General features: G+C 48.9%; 1 protein-coding gene across 1 annotated transcript in view; it reads left to right on the top strand.

The window, feature by feature from the left end:
• The first annotated feature begins 9 nt into the window (after window positions 1-9).
• Window positions 10-17,420, top strand: part of LOC132399600 (mucin-2-like) — a 44,848-nt gene continuing 27,437 nt past the window's right edge. The window contains exons 1-4 of the mRNA XM_059980128.1: window positions 10-1,494; window positions 7,369-7,442; window positions 10,083-10,219; window positions 12,185-12,312. Of these exons, the coding sequence (XP_059836111.1) occupies window positions 25-1,494; window positions 7,369-7,442; window positions 10,083-10,219; window positions 12,185-12,312 (1,809 nt within the window). The 5' untranslated portion in view covers window positions 10-24. The remainder of the gene's footprint in view (window positions 1,495-7,368; window positions 7,443-10,082; window positions 10,220-12,184; window positions 12,313-17,420) is intronic.

The following is a 17,420-nucleotide window of genomic DNA, read 5'->3' as shown; positions in this document are numbered from 1 at the left end:
ACTTCTGAGAATACGGGTCCCACGATGACACCGTCTGCAACGGGGAACGGGACTGTTACTTCTGAGAATGCGACTCCCACGATGACACCGTCTGCAATGGGGAACGGGACTGTTACTTCTGAGAATACGGGTCCCACGATGACATCGTCTGCAACGGGGAACGGGACTGTTACTTCTGAGAATACGGGTCCCACGATGACACCGTCTGCAATGGGGAACGGGACTGTTACCTCAGGTAATGCGACGACTCCCACGATGACACCGTCTGCAATGGGGAACGGGACTGTTACTTCTGAGAATACGGGTCCCACGATGACACCGTCTGCAATGGGGAACGGGACTGTTACTTCTGAGAATACGGGTCCCACGATGACACCGTCTGCAACGGGGAACGGGACTGTTACTTCTGAGAATGCGACTCCCACGATGACACCGTCTGCAATGGGGAACGGGACTGTTACTTCTGAGAATACGGGTCCCACGATGACACCGTCTGCAATGGGGAACGGGACTGTTACTTCTGAGAATACGGGTCCCACGATGACACCGTCTGCAATGGGGAACGGGACTGTTACTTCTGAGAATACGGGTCCCACGATGACACCGTCTGCAATGGGGAACGGGACTGTTACTTCTGAGAATACGGGTCCCACGATGACACCGTCTGCAACGGGGAACGGGACTGTTACTTCTGAGAATGCGACTCCCACGATGACACCGTCTGCAACGGGGAACGGGACTGTTACTTCTGAGAATACGGGTCCCACGATGACACCGTCTGCAATGGGGAACGGGACTGTTACTTCTGAGAATACGGGTCCCACGATGACACCGTCTGCAACGGGGAACGGGACTGTTACTTCTGAGAATACGGGTCCCACAATGACACCGTCTGCAACGGGGAACGGGACTGTTACTTCTGAGAATACGGGTCCCACGATGACACCGTCTGCAACGGGGAACGGGACTGTTACTTCTGAGAATACGGGTCCCACGATGACACCGTCTGCAACGGGGAACGGGACTGTTACTTCTGAGAATACGACTCCCACGATGACACCGTCTGCAATGGGGAACGGGACTGTTACTTCTGAGAATACGACTCCCACGATGACACCGTCTGCAATGGGGAACGGGACTGTTACTTCTGAGAATACGACTCCCACGATGACACCGTCTGCAATGGGGAACGGGACTGTTACTTCTGAGAATACGGGTCCCACGATGACACCGTCTGCAACGGGGAACGGGACTGTTACTTCTGAGAATACGGGTCCCACGATGACACCGTCTGCAACGGGGAACGGGACTGTTACTTCTGAGAATACGACTCCCCCGATGACACCGTCTGTGAGTTTTCAGTCTCCCAGCAGCTCAGTGCCAACATCTAGCTTCAATGTTTCCTTCAGAATTTTGAACAAGGAATTCAACGATAGCCTGAATAATCTAAACTCCGAATATTCCAAGAGATTGAGCAAACGAATAGAAAAAGCGGTAAGTCTAAATTGTATGGATTGAGAAATGAGTTACCTCGCTCTCCCCTCCCCTTTAGAGAATCTGCATTACTTGCTAGTCAAATTTAAAGTCACAGGATGTATATTACCTCAGGCAACGTACATTACCGCAGACTGCGTACATTACCGCAGACTGCGTACATTACCGCAGACTACCCTGAGATTCCTGGCACTTGAAGGTGTGGTGAAACTTGTAGCTGCCCTCAGGCCGTCTTTAGCTGTGTTGTTTGTTAACGCAAGCAACACTTGGTGAATAAGCTTGGGATTCATTTCCTTGCAGGCATTTACAGTAAAATAAAGAGACGCAATAGAATTTTCAACAAAGGCTACATAAGCGAAGACCAACAAAGTGCAAGAGAAGGCGAGCTCTGCAAGTGAAAATAGTACTGAGAACATGAGTGGGGAAGGGTCCTTGAAAGTGGGTCTGGCTGTTGGTGGTGGGCTTGGTTTGGGATGGTGGTGAGAGGGGTTATCGATACTGGCTCAGGAGCCTGATGGTTAAAGGGTAATAACGGTTCCTGAACCTGGTGAGTCTTCGGTAGCTCCTGCGCAGTGGTAGTAGTGAGAGGAGAGCACTGTGGGGATCTTTGATACAGGGTGCTGGTAGTTCTCCATGTCAGGGAACTTCATGGCGGGGAGGGCTCTTCTGGTGACGGGCTGGGCCGTTTCCACCACTTGTCTGCTCAGGGCATTGGTGATTCCATACCAGACCGTGAAGCGACTAGTTAAGATCCTCTCCTCTGTATCTGCTGAAGTCTATTAAGGTTTTAATGACATGCAAGCCCTTAAACCCAGGCAAACGCTGTTGTAGGACAGTTTCAGATTCCTGCCTTGGCCACTCTTCCTGTACCTTTTAGAATTTAAAGCTCGTCTCAAAAGGTGGAAGGTCAGACTCCGAGCTGTGAGCGCTAAATGAGATTCCCTCAATCAATAGCGAAGCGTGCTAAAGATGAGCCATAAATGTGAAGTTGCCTATTTGTAGGGAAGATTGGAGAGGGCTGCTGTTATCTTGAGAGCGATAGATTGGGAAGGGTTGCCACACCCAATGTTTGTGCATTTATTTTCATTGACCCTCAGGTGAAATCAGGTTAAGAATGCACTTGATGTGTTTACTAATCTCGCGTGCAATGGGGGGGTGGGGGGAAGAGGAAGAATTCTTGAGTGTGTTGTCCATAAACAGATCACTTCAACGCAGTGGATTGAGGTGGTGCGAGGGAGAACCTCCGAATGGGGTAGCGTAGTGGTTAGCACAAGGGTTTACAGTGTGGGCAACCCGGGCTCCATTCCCGCTATTGCTATAAGGAGCTTGTGTGGTCTTCCTGTGACCGCATGGGTTTCCTCCCACTGTCAGTAAATCGTTCTGTGATTAGGCTGGGGCAGGGGTCGCTGGGCAGCGTGACTCGAACGGCCTGTGCACTGTATCTCTGTGTTAGTTACAGAGCGCTTTGCAGGCAGAGACCGTGACGGAGATTCTGAGGTTGAGTTTGGTGTACTGGACTGTTCAATAACTGCTGGGTAGGAGCCAAGTTCATTCATTGTCTCAATCCACGTCCCCTTGCAGGCAGCCACAACGCACAGAAACATAATAGAATCCACAGCGAAAGAGCCCACACAACACAGATGTTTAAACGTCCAATGTGTGAACAAAGAACAAATGATACATCCACAGAACTTGAACTGCAGAGGACCAGAAAATTTGTCCACGCCCCCCATGCAGATAGGTGCGGAGTTGGTTCTGGGCCAAGTCGACTGTCGATGGGCACAGAGTTAGGTTTATTAATTTAAAAAAGAGTAAAGCCTCATGCAGCAGTGAGCTGAGCACTGGTTCATCTTTTGACACCTCCGTCTTTTCAATGCATCTTGTCATTTAACTAGGCCAAGCATCGCTTTGCTTTTGGGCTCTCGGGGGCCCAGGCTCCTACCTCCGAGTCTCGTGTACATGTTTTCAGTAGAGCAGGTGGCATGGCTACATTTCAAGTGCTACGTACCAGCTTGCCATCTCTTCCTCAGTAAGGCTGTGTAGAGACAAGAGTGTGGATGCTGGAACCTGGACGGTGTGCAAAACGCCGGAGGAACTTGGCGGTCAGGCATCCCTTGTGGACGGACATGTGACCTCCTGCAGATGCTGGGACCTGGACGGTGTGCAAAACGCTGGAGGCACTCGGCGGTCAGGCATCCCTTGTGGACGGACATGAGACCTCCTGCTGGCCAAAGCTGACCAAAGCTGGAAGCTTTGAGCAGCGCGTGCAAAACGCTGGAGGCACTCGGCAGGTCAGGCGCCATCTATGGAGGGGCGTAAACTGCCGACATTTTGGGGCAAGACGGAAAGGAAGGGGGCAGACGGGGTGGGTGTGGGGGGAAGGAGTACAGGTGGTGGGTGAAACTGGGTGGCTCTGCCCGCTTTGCTCTGGCTTCCGCACCCTTCCTGTCCAGTGCTGGTGAAGGGTCTCGGGCCGAGATATCGACTGCTTATTCCCTGCCTGACCTGCTGAGCTCCTCCAGCATTTTGCGCCTTCGATAAGGACGTGTTTGCCGCAGAGTGAAAGCAGGAAAGGCTCACTAAAGTCTGTCCTGGACAAATGCAGCTGACGTTTGAGAAGAAACTGAGTCCACTATGTATTCTCTCGAGCTTAGAAGAAATGTGGTGGGGTGGGCGTGTGGGCATTCCCAATTAAAACTACCATGTTCTGATTAAGCTGGTGACTGGATGTGGGAAGATGTTTCCCCTATTGATGGTGGATGCTTGAACCAGGAGTCACAACAGCAAGAGAATTAAAGCTGAGAGGCAGTGAAATGCTTCCGTTTGCTGTGAAATCTGTTGTTCAGTGCAAAGATTTAAAAACTTTTACTTATGTACATTTAAACATATTGGATTGTGTCATCTCAAACCAGTGAGATTTTATACAGAGGGCAGCCCCAAAACCTCTGGACCACGACTGCATGCTTTTCATGCATTGAGTTTCTGCCGCATGATTGGCTGATTAAATATTTGCATTAATGAGTAGGTGTTTTTAATAAACTGGTCACTGAATGTGTCAATGATTCTGGGGAGAAGGCAAGAGAATGGGTTTGAGGGCAAAATAAATCAGCCGTGATCAAATGGTGGGGCAGACTCGATGGGCCAAACGGCCTAATTTTGCTCCTATGTATTATGGTCTTAAGTTTTCTTTTAAAAGTTGTTAGACCATACATGCCTGGTGTACACCCATGGGCATCGCTTTCCAAAGCCTAATTTCCAGGTATATTAGTGTAAAAGGTCTTGCTTCACAAAGATGAAACAAATTTGCCAGGCCCAGGCCAGCACAGACTCCAGCGAATCTCCGTGGATGCACTGTGGAGAGCGTTGAAGCCGGTTGCATCATGGCCTCCTCTGGAGGCTCCAGCGCACAAGATCAGGGGGAGAAAAAACTACGGCCAGTTCCATCATGGGCACCGACCCCTGCCCCACCATTGAGAACATCTTCAAATGGTGCTGCATTGTCACGAAGGACACAGGGCGTTCCCTCTTCTGATTGTGAGGAGGTACTCCCCCCTCCACCATCCGATTTCTGAACAGTCCCGTTGTAGGGTAATGTAATTGGGAGAAGTGAACATAATTCACAACCACCGACACTGAGTTGAGGTTCACGTTAAGAGGCTGTGACGTGATGCTCAGGTATCACACTTCCTGGACTTCAATAAACAAGTTATGAACACTACCATGCTACTTTTCGAACCATTTATTCACCGGCTGGTGGCGCAGTGACATCAGCGCCGGACTCCGGAGCGAAGGTTCCCGAGTTCGGGTCCAGTCAGGCCGCTCCCGGACACGCTTTCCATCCGTGCGGGGTTGAGTGTCGAGCTCACAACTCGGCCTCGTAAAACAACAAAAACTGCGCTGTGAGAAGGACGTGGGGGACCACTCGCAGAACCTTTCCTCCAAGACAACCACTTGGGGGGAGAAAAAGTGGTTGCTGAGGCTCTGGCAGAGTATGGCGCACAAGAAAAAAATTTAGTTTTTGTATATTTAATTTAATAGGATTTTTTGTGTACTTCACTGTACTCCTACAAAACGTCAAATTTCACGAAATGCTTCAGCACTAATGAGCTCGGTTCTGATCACCTCTGGCAGTCACTGATTTTTGGCTCCTGGAGTAGCAATAGAGTTGGGCTGTTGCCAACACAATTATAGCTCGAACCCACCTTCATTCTCGTCATGGGAAAGCTGCTTCTGCGGGATCTCTGAAAGCAGTGACAAATTGGAGTGGTGAGCAGGGGCACTGGGAATTTGAGTGAAGTTTTCCCAGCAGGCTCCGAGTCCTCACTTCGCTAACTTCAGTCCCAACAATGCTGAAACTGTTCCACAAATTATGGACTCACTTTTAAGGGCTCTTCAACTCGTGTTCTCTGTGTTTTTTGCTCATTTATTATTATTTTGTTTTAGAACTGGCTGTTTTTTTTTGTACATTGCTCATTTGTCCATTTTGCTTGTGGCTTTTCACTGATTCTTGTTTCTCTGTGTTTACTATGAATGCCCGCGAGAAATGAATCTGAAGATTGGTAATATATTGGTAACTACATCACCAATATATCTGGTGATGTATTTACTTTAACTTTGAGGTCAGTTTCCCCGAGTATCTTGGGGCTGCCTCTTTCAAGCCAGAAGTCACAAAGACTTTGGCTCGTCTGGACGCTGAGCCCGGAAGGTGTTGACTTGCGTAGAGCACAGAACGGGTGCGAGGCCTGGTTGTCGCTCTCTAAGCTGTGTTTGATGCCAAACACCAATATGCTCTCTGTCCATCGTGAGCATATTAACACTTTTTTGTTACTTTATTAATTTAGCTACGCAACTGGAACTTGACCTTTTGAGCCACACTGCCCAGTAACCCCCAACAACCCCTGACCTGAATTTGGGACAATTTACAATGACCAATTAACCTTCTTACGGGTACCGTGGGAGGAAACCCACACATCCCACGGTACACCTGTACCTGGCTGGAAGCCCCAAAAGAGGTTATTGGTCTAAATTCTTTCACAACAGAGGTCGCAATTCACAGACCCAGACAGTGGGACAAGGCCCTGTAGTTTGGGTAGGGGTCAGGGTTCATAGTCTGAATGGGGGTCAAAGTCCCATGTCAGGGCTGGGGCGTGAGGTCTGCTGAATGGTGAAAACCCTGAAGAGCGGACCGTGTATGTGCTGAGGCTGTTTACATTAGTGGGAGTGTCCAGCGCTAGAGGGCACAGCATCAGATTAGGGCATCCCTTCAGAACAGATGAGGAATTTTCATTACTCAGAAGTTGGTGAATCTGTGGAATTCACTGCCACAGATAACTGGAGACCAAGTCAATGGGTGTATTTAAAGCAGGGGTTTATAGATCCCTGATTAGTCAGAGCCAAACGGCCTAATTCTGTTCCTATGTTAGTTTCCCATTGTAAAATACCCATGGTATAAGTGACCGGCAGGAGTTTGTGGCCAAGTGAGAGCAAGTAGATCACTGAGAAAAGTTTCTTTCCCCAAGCAGTAAGGCTGATTGACACCTCCACCCACTAGCCCACCCCTCCATACCCCCCCACCACTATATTATCATTTCCTGTCGGTCATTTTATGCCTAGCGTCACTTTATGGACACACAATCAATCTATGTACAAAAGCTATCTTGTGTATTTACATTTAATGTGAATACCAATATTGACTGTCGTCCTAAATATTTAATGGTGTTTTATGTTTTTATTTGTGCCGTATCAGACCCAGAGTAACAATAATTTTTTCTCCTTTACACTTGCGTGCATCAGGCAATCTTGAGAAGTATTGGGAGTTTGTGTTGATGCAGATTTGTTGAAATGAAAGGCCTACTATTAAACTCTCTGTTCCAGATGGCTGAAGCGTATGGATGCGCCACGTGCCCACTCCGCGAGCAGTACGAGCGCTCGCAAGTTCTGAAGTTCAGGTAAGCGGTTTCCTTTCTCACCTTCAGCAGTGAGATGGCCAAAGCTCAGGGCCGCACAAATGTGATTGATTGCGGCACGATCTCAGACTTGCACCAGGCAACTGCTTCAGGTGGGGCTTCAGTAAAAAGCTCCAGCTGGCAAAGCATCTGACGGATTGTGAGGACTGGGTCAGTCTTCCACCCCTCCCAGTATTGCTCCATACGCAGGGCCCTTAGTGATCCCCCCACCTGTACAACAATCTCTTTGAATTCTCCCCCCCCCCACCCACCACCAGGCATTAGGGCAAAGACTTAGGATGGTGATGCACCATCAATAACTCAGAGACGGGAGGCAAACGATAGGCTTTTATTACCTGCGAGAGACCACGATTAATAGCAAGAGACCACTACACAACATCCTGGAGACTGAGGGAGGAGCAGTGTCTCCAATCACCTTTATACAGGGGTCTGTGGGAGGAGCCACAGGAGCAGTCAGCAGAGGGGCGTGTCCAGACAGGCACATAGTTCACCACAGATGTGGAACAACTTCTTCCCCCAGGCCATAAGACTGCTGAACTCCCTGGTCCCCCATGAATAAAGCTGTAGTGGTGTTGTACTATTTACTTTTTAACTTGTGTTGTAAACGTGCCTCGTCGTTCCTGTAGCTTTGGTCATGTTACCTTGTGAGTTATACGTACTGTGTTGTGTTCCTCGGCCCTGCCTAACGAATGATGTTTCGTTTGGCAATGGGGATGTGTACAACGGCTATGAAGTTGAAGCTGAACTCTGTCTGGGTGCGCGGGATGCTCTCAAGGAAACGCAGTGGGATGGGAGGGAGGTCCGAGGCTCGGTTTGCTGCTGTTCTTCTGGACGTTGTGGCCGTGACATGTTAGCGCTGGAACGTGCCGCATCCTTGGGACGTGCTGGTTATTAACGCAGATGGTGAATTTCACTGTATGTTTTGATGTACACGTGATAAATCTGAATCAAATGAGAATATTTAATAGTAAATGGCCTCTGTGCACAGCTGGTGGTCAGTTCATAGAACACAGAACAGCGCAGGCCCTTCAGCCCACAATGTTGTGCTAACCTTTTAGCCTACTGCACAGTCAATCAATCCCTTCCACAGCCCTCCACGCTTCTTTAATCCACATGCCTATTTGAGACTCTTACTATAAATGTCCCTAAAGTATCTGGATCTACCACTACCCCTAGCAATGATTTCCTCCATCTGTGGAAAAATAACTATCTCCAGTACCCCCTATAAAATTAAGCACTTTTATATTAGTCATGTTTGCCACGGAGAAAAGTCTCTTGTAAGTCTCTCAGTTGCCTCTCATTCTCCTTTGTTCCAAGGAGAAAAGCCCTTGCTCACTCACCCTTTCCTCATAATACACGCTGTCTAACCTCCGTGGCACCCTGGTAAATCTCCCCTGCATCCTGTCCAAAGCTTCCACCCAGAACTGAACACTCAAGCCGAGAGTGATCTAACCAGTTCAGAGCTTCCACGTTATCTCCTGAGCTCTGACTAACGGAGACAACACACCATGTGCAGCCTGAACTACTGTCAACTGGCACAGCAACTTTGAGGCACCTATAGGCATGGTCTAAAGGCATCAGCTTGAAGATTGGCCTTGTGGTACAAGACACCCGGACTTGGCCTCTCAGAAACTACTTTGCTGTGTCACGTCCTGCAGCTCAGTAAAACGGGGCTCCAGCTTAAGGGTGGACATGTAGGTAAAGTGTATAATACAAAGGACCCTCAGTGTTTGTCTTTGAACGTCTAATGTGACTTTCTAGGAAGTTGTTCTCCTAGAATCCCAATAGAACTTCCAGCATTCTAATTTTGTCTGAGCCCCAGAAAGCAGAGGAGTTGTTTCCTGATGGTGTCTTTATGATGTCTCATTTGTTTAGATGGTGAAAGGCTTCGTGGTTTTGATACCACAATCTGATATCCTGCTGGAAAAGTGAAAATGGAAGTTCCCTAGTGGGAAGTTTAAATTGTATTAACACACTGTGATACCAACGCACCAGGACAGTGTCTGGATTAGAGAAAGTGGAGGGGCTATGTGGGAGGGAAAGGTTTGATTGATCTTGGAGTGAGTTAAAAGGTCAGCACGACATTGAGGGGCGAATGGCCTGCACAGTTCTGTTCTACAACCTGGTGCTAAAACAACCTAGTCCTGAGTGTCCACAGGGCAAAGGAGCTGGTTGTTGACCCAAGGAATTGGTGGGTGGGGTGCGGGGTAGACGTGTGTCCAGAGAGGATTTAACACAGTGCTGACCCTTTCAACGAAGACGCTGTGGAGCCCAGTTTGTGACGCCTACTTGTACCACTGGACCGGGACCCCCACGGCCGAGAGTGGTTCTGCCCCCTCTGTAATGGCTTTTCCATTTTTTAACTCTCTGCACAGATTTTCTGTCATTGTTGGGTACAATGGACAACCAACCAACATTGTAATCATCTCTGATCTTTTCAATAGACTGGGTTATTAGTGAAGTTTCCAAGTTTGGATCTGCGGCAAAATAGTGTTTGCTGTGCTTAAGAACCTAGTCCTTAAGAACTGCTTGGGTTGTCCTCTGGGCAAAGCTTAGCAGGTACTTCCTGAAGAATGATTTTGATGTTTTATAATGAATAATATTGTGTCTTTTCCATTAAAGCCAAGGGTCGGTTGTCGCTGATGTAAAATCTACCTTCAAGAGAAACAACAACATAAACAGCAGATCAGTTGAGAAGAATTTTAAAAATGCACTGACCAATGGCACCATCAACTCTCTGATTATTGAAGATATAAAAGGTAATTAATTTCCCCCCCCCCCCATTTTTGCCTCTTCTCACCTGCCTATCACCTTACCCTGGTGCCCCTCTTCCATCTTTCTCCCCTGCTCCACTCTCCCCTCCTATCAAATTTAATCTTCAGCCCTTTACCTCTTCCCCCTCTCACCTCCCAGCCTTTCTTCACCTCCTCTCCCCCCCCCCCCCCAAAACCTGGTTTCACCTATCACTTTCTAGCTCGTCCTCGTTCCCAACCCCTCCCGTTTATTTCTGCCGTTCTTTCCTGCCCAAGCAGGAACAATGTGTTTGCTGCTTCCCTGGTTGTGAGGTCGCTGTCTTTCCCTCACACCCTCCCTCTCCTTACCCATTAGTGAAGTGAGTGGCTGGCTAAGGCACTGAGGTAATTTCCTGTAGAACTATGATGTCTATTTAGTTTTAAGATTAATTTGTTTAACCTTTGTCGGCATCTAAACGCACAATGAAACGTGTCTTTTGCAGCAACAGTTGGCACAACCGAAGGAGGTAGAGGGGGCAGCCTGCAAGTGTCACTCTACTTTCACCCCTCGCTTTAAACACAGGCTGTCTGGTTTTAGTCACTCCTGCCCCAGGAGAAAGGCAGCCCCTTTTAATATATCCCACTCCAAGGAAATATTCCAAGCCTGTCCAATCTCTCCTCGTACCTCAAACCCTCTGGTCCCGGTAACTTCCATGGGACTCTTTGCTGTGCCCTCACTTGCTCCCTGTAGCAAGGCGGCCGGAACTGCGCGTGATACGCTAGCGTTATTTGTCACACGTAAACACGCCCTTGGTGTGACTCCACTCCCGGCACCAGCAAAGCATGCCAGCAGCTTCTTAACCCCGACTCGTGCACGCTTGGAATGCAGGAGGGATCCCCTGCGTTCGGGGAAAAATGGCCTGTTTCCGTGCAGTAATTGTTGTGTGTCTCGGCTCTGCTACCCGGGCACAATTCTGATCTCGGTACTGCCAGTGCTTTAGTCACTTTCTTCCAGTGGCCACGGAACACAAGCATTCCAGCACAGTACAGGCCCTTCAGCCCACAGTCTTGTACTGACCTTTTAACCTACTCTAAGATCAATCTAACCCTCTCCTTCCACTTGCCCTCCATATCATCCATGTGCCTATCTGAATGTCCCTGGTGTATCAGCCTCTATCACCTGCTACTGGCAGTACGTTCCATGCACCCACCACTCTGCTAATAATAAAAAGACCCTCTGACATTTACACCCCCCAAACCTTCCTCCAACCCTCAAGTTGCCGTAATGTTACGCCCCTCAGATTAGCGATTTCTGCCCCGGAGAAGTGCCTCTTGTTGTCTTGTACACCTCTATCAAGTCGCCTCTCATCCTCCCTCGCTCCAAGGAGAAAATCCCTAGCTCACTCAACCTAGCCTCACAGGGCATGCTCTCTAATCCAGGCAGCAATCTGTTAAATTTCTTCTGCACCCTCTCTAAAGCTTCCTATAATGAGGCAACCAGAGCTGAACACAGTATCCAAGAGAGGTCTAATCAGGGTTTTGCAGAGCTGCAGTATTATCTCCCGTCTCTTGAATACATTCCTTGAGTTCCAATGTGAACCTTATGAACAATCTCATCAATTTGTGGGAACTATGGACCGTCCTCCCTTTGCTGGCTGCTGAGTGTCTTCTAATGAAGGGGTCTGAGTGTACTGGAGGGGGGGGGGGGGATAGTGATTTAATGCCAAGCACAGGAAATTCTGAGGGAATTCAGCAGGTTAGGCAGCATCTATGGAGAGGAACAAACAGCTTTGGGCCCTGTAATTTAATGAAAGTGTTGTGGAATGATTGCAAGGAAATGTAAGGGGGAGGGTGATTGTTCAGAGTGAGTATAGACTCTGGGCCAAATAGCCTCTTTCTCCATCATGCCGGCTGCCTGTTTCGGTGTCAGTTCCGCTTGTGTTGTCCAGAGGAAAGGTGCCTTCGGTAATTATTTTTAATTTTGCTGTTCAGTGACGGAGATCAGCCCCACAAGAGAGCCGACTGTAGAGCAGCCGCCCTTGGTGCCTGGATGGGGTATCGCTCTCCTGGTCCTCGTTTGCATTATCCTCTTCATCATCCTGCTTGCCCTCTTCTTCTTGGTAAGTGTCCGTGCTCTTTGCTTGGCCCTCCCCTCACCGCAAAGTCACACAGCGTAACTGCCTGCCAAACAAATCTTTCCAAGGGCAACTGGTGAAACTATGTTAAATTCAAAGGTGACCAGAAGGTGTTGTGTTTTTTTGTGAAGTATCAGTCCTGAAGGAAAAGCAGGAGATATTGGAAGCTCCACAGTTCAGAAAGCTCATTCACAAAATGCTGGAGGAGCTCAGCAATTCGGGCAGCATCTATGGAGAGGGGTTAAACAGTGTCTGCCCAAACAGCGATTGTTTATTCCTCTCCACAGACTGACCCACTGGGATTTATCTAGAGATGCATCACAGTCGGCCTTTTGATCAATGCAGCCCAACAACCCCCGTTAACCCTGACTTAATTACGGGACAGTTTACAACGGCCAGTTAACGGGCCTGGTACGTCTTTGGACTGTGGGGGGAAACTAGATCACTTGGGGGGGGGGGGGGGGGGAACCCATGCATTTATGGCTCTGAAAGTGAAGCTGCTTAACAAGATAAGAGCGCATGGTATTCCAGGAAAGCTACCAGTGTGTTTAAAAAGCAAACATGAGGAAATCTGCAGATGCTGGAAATTCAAGCAACACACACAAAATGCTGGTGGAACGCAGCAGGCCAGGCAGCATCTATAGGGAGAAGCACTGTCGATGTTTCGGGCTTCTCTAACTTCTGTTAATGCCCCTGCTCCCTTTCTTACCCCATCAGTGATTTATTTATTTCCCCCCTCCCGTTTTTGTTCATTCTCTGCCCTTCACTCTTTACCTGTTCTCCATCTCCCGGTGGTGCTCCCCTCCCCCTTTCTTTCTCCCGAGGCCTCCCATCCCATGACCCTTTCTCTTCTCCAGCTCTGTATCACTTTTGCCAATCACCCTTCCAGCTCTTAGCTTCATCCCTCCCCCTCCGGTCTTCTCCTATAAATGGATTTCCCCCTCCCCCCCACTACTTTCAAATCTCTTAGTATCTCTCCTTTCAGTTTGTCCTGACGAAGGGTCTCGGCCTGAAACGTCGACAGTGCTTCTCCTTATAGATGCTGCCTGGCCTGCTGTGTTCCACCAGCATTTTGTGTGTGAAGGTACTAGCATGGAGGTAGAGTGGGAATAAAGGGAACCTCTTTGGGTTGACTCTTGGTGACTGGTGGTCCACGGGGGTCTGTGTTGGGACTGAGACTGCTGCTTCTTGCGTCATTTTAAAAATTGCCACATGTACTTAGATACCCGGGTGACAGGGTGGAGGTGGCTCTCTACTCTCCTTCCCTCTGCTGGACTGCAGGTCACCCCTGGGCAAGGTGTAGTACTTGCTTAGCAACCCCACCCCTGATCAGGGCCCAATGAAGCCATGGGAGTAGGTGGTGGATGCTGGTGGCCGTATGGGCAGCTGGTGTACTAGTTAGCTGCCCGTGACTAGTGGGTGATCCACAGGAGTTGCGGCTGGGGCCAGTGCTTCTCCCATTCCACGTCAATGAGTTGGACGACTGAATTGATGGCTTTGTGACCAAGTTTGGGAACGGTATGAAGATGGGTGGAGGGGCAGGTAGAGGATTTGGACAGGCGAGGAGAGCGGGCAAAGAAGTGGTGGAAGTGTATGGTCGTGCACTTTGGTACAAGGAATAAAAGCACGGAGTAATTTCTAAATGAGGAGGAATTGAAAGCATCTGCAAAGGGACTTGTGCAGGATTCCCTCACGGTTAATTTGCAGGTTCAGTCTGTGGTGAGGAAGGCAAATGCAATGTTGGCATTCATTCATTTTGAGAGGGCTAGAACGCAAGAGACAGGATGTAATGTTGAGGCTTTATAAGGCAGCAGTGAGTCCTCACTTGGAATGTTTTGGGGCCCCTTCTCTAAGAAATGTTATGGTGATGTTGGAGAGGGTTCAGAACAACGATTCTGGGAATGAAAGGGTTATCGTATCTGGATTGATTGGTGGCTCTGGATCTGTACTCACTGGAATTGATAAGAATGAGGGGGGACCTCATTTAAACCCTATCTCCTAAGTTTTATCCAGTGGAGACTGGGATCGTTTGTCGTATCTGGGTCCACTTTCTCCCTCCAGAAATGCTGCCTGAACTACTGAGGCTTTCCAGCATTTCCTGCTTTACAGATCTCTACAAGCTTTTTGTTTGTTAAAGCTTGGAATTTGTATAATAAACCAAAAAGTTTGAGGCTTCTGCCAAGTTACAGCAATCCGGTAACTTTATCCTTCTTTAAAATTCTGGAATCTGAAACTGAAACGTGGATATTTGGTGACGTAAGTCACACTGTTGTCCTTTGAAATCCTGGAACTGCGGTCATACCTGCATTTTTTTTAGATTGAGGGCACTCGGTCCTCGTTTATTGTCGTTTAGAAATGCATGCATGTGTTAAGAAATGATACAATGTTCCTCCGGAGTGATATCACAAAAAAAAAGGACAAACCAGACTCTCACTGACAAAGACACATAATTATAGCATATAGTTACAGCAGTGCAAAGTGATACTGTAATTTGATAAAAGCAGACCATGGGCACGGTTTAAAAAAAAGTCTCAATTCCCGACCGACTCCAATAGTCCGATATCAGGCAGCAAAAGGGAGAAACTCTCCCTGCCATAAACTCCCAGGCACCGACAAACTGATGCCTCAGAAGCACCCAACGACAGCAGACTCTAAGTCCGTCCGAAAACTTCGAGCATCCAACCAGCCCCTCCAATATGACCTCCCGAGCGCCATCCTCCGCCGAGCGCCTTCGACCTCGTCCCGGCCACCGAAACAAGCAAAGCCGAGGTCTCGGAGGCCTTCTCCTCCCGAGATTCCAGACCGCACAGTAGCAGCGGCAGCAAAACAGGCATTTCAGAAGTTCCTCCACGCTCTCACGTCTGTCTCCATCAAATCAGGGTTGTGCACGGATCCCTACTTAACAAGTAACAGACATCATTCTCCAGAGAGGCCGCGCGTGCTGTTTCGCGCCACCATCTTCTCCTCCTCCACTGTTTGATTAAACAATATCCCAATGTCAAACATGAGCACAAGGGATTCTGCAGATGTTGGAAGTTTTGTACAACACACAAAATGCTGGCAGAACTCAGCAGGTCGGGCAGCATCTACGGAGGGGAATAAGTAGTTGCTGTTTTGGGATAAGACTTTTCATCAGGACTGGAAAGGAAGGGGCCAGAAGCCAGAATTAAAAAGGTAGGGGACAGGAAGGAGTACAAGGTGACAGGTGAGACCAGGTGAAGGGGAAGTGATGCAAGTGAAGAGAGGTAAGAGGGGAACTAGAATGGGAAAAGAAAGGAGGAGGAAAGTGGGGAGTAATTACTGGAAATCTATGTTTGTGCTATCGGGTTGGAGCTACCCGGAAGGATGTTGGTGCGTGGCCAAGTGGTTAAGGCTTTCTTCTAGTGATCTGAAGGTCGCAAGTTCGAGCCTTGGCTGAGGCTGCGTGTGTGTCCTTGAGCGAGGCGCTTAACCACACATTGTTCTGCGACGACACCGGTGCCAAGCTGTATGGGTCCTAGTGCCCTTCCCTTGGACGACAACAGTGGCGTGGAGAGGGGAGACTTGCAGCTCGGGCAACTGCCAGTCTTCCATTTAAAAAAAAAACACAAAAAAACTTGCCCAGGCCTGCGCCCTGGAAACTTTCCAAGGTGCAAATCCATGGTCTAGCGTGACTAACGGAGGCCTACACTACACACCCAGAAGGAACAGGTGTTGCTCTTCCAATCTGAGTTTGACCTCAAGGTGGAAATTTCTCAACCTTGACCCACCACGTCAGGTTCTGTAGATGGTGGAAATCCAGAGCAACACACACAGTGCTGGAGGAACTCGGCAGCAATAAGCAATGAGGACCTTCATCGGCACTGAAGAGGAAAGGGGGGAAGAAGCCGTTACATGGTGGGCTGAGGGGAAGGAGTGAAAACTGGCAGGTGACAGGCGAGGCCCTGTGAGGGGGGAATGTGGGTGTGTGGTGGGCTGGGGTTTGAAACCAATTCAGCAAGAACCAAAATGAGGAGAGGCTGAGAAAACTCAGGCTTTTCTCTTTGGAGCAAATGAAGATGGGAGTGTACAAGATAATGAGTGGCTCATCCAGAGCTTTCCCCGGGATGGAAACGGCTGATAAGGTGCATAACTAAGGTGTCGGGAGGGGTGGGTGCATGGAATGCCCTCTCTGGGCTGGTACATTAGGGATGTTTCAGGGTTTTCTAGATAGGCCTGTGGCAGAATGAGAAGTGGAGGGATAGGTAGGAGGGGAGGGTTAGGTTGATCTTGGACTAGGTTAAAGGGTCAGTACAATGTTGTGGGCCAAAGCTCCTTAACTGTGCCGTTCTGTTGCGTGTAATTCCACTGCAAGCTCTGTAATGGGGAAATTACCGTATTCACAACTGGAAACCAGTTACACGAGTGTCCCACACAAGCATCTATTTACTTAGAAATCTGGTGCAGAGTAGGCCGTTCCAACACCGATTTAACCCGAACCTAATCACAGGGCAATTCACTGACCAATGAACTGTCCAATACCTGTTTGGACTGTGGGAAAGCCCTCGCATTCCCCGGGAGGACGTACAGAGACGCCTCGCGCAGGGTGAAGGGATTGAACGCCACCCTGAGCTGTAATGGCACCGCACCTAGCGCTACTCTACCGTGGCGGTGTTCTTCAAGGCATAAACCGTGTAAAGACAGTTGGTTGGCAAGCTGGGGCTCCATGTGACTGAACAATCTCACACCACCAATAATTACGAGCTGTTTAATTCGGTGAGTGGCACAATAATGAGATGCATTGGTATAATGAGACAGTCCTGGTGAATGGTCTCCACCCAAAATGTCAACTCTTCATTCCTTCCGTAGATGCTGCCTGACCTGCCGAGTTCCCTCAGTATTTTGTGTGTTAGAGACGCCGAGTTCCCTCAACATTTTGTGTGTTAGAGACGCCGGGTTCCCTCAATATTTTGTGTGTTAGAGACGCCGAGTTCTCTCAGTATTTTGTGTGTTAGAGACGCCGGGTTCCCTCAATATTTTGTGTGTTAAGACGCCGGGTTCCCTCAATATTTTGTGTGTTAGAGACGCCGAGTTCCCTCAGTATTTTGTGTGTTAGAGACGCCGAGTTCCCTCAG

Source organism: Hypanus sabinus, chromosome 9, assembly GCF_030144855.1.
Source record: "Hypanus sabinus isolate sHypSab1 chromosome 9, sHypSab1.hap1, whole genome shotgun sequence".
NCBI lineage: Eukaryota > Metazoa > Chordata > Chondrichthyes > Myliobatiformes > Dasyatidae > Hypanus > Hypanus sabinus.
This window is presented reverse-complemented; position numbering and strand designations above follow the sequence as displayed.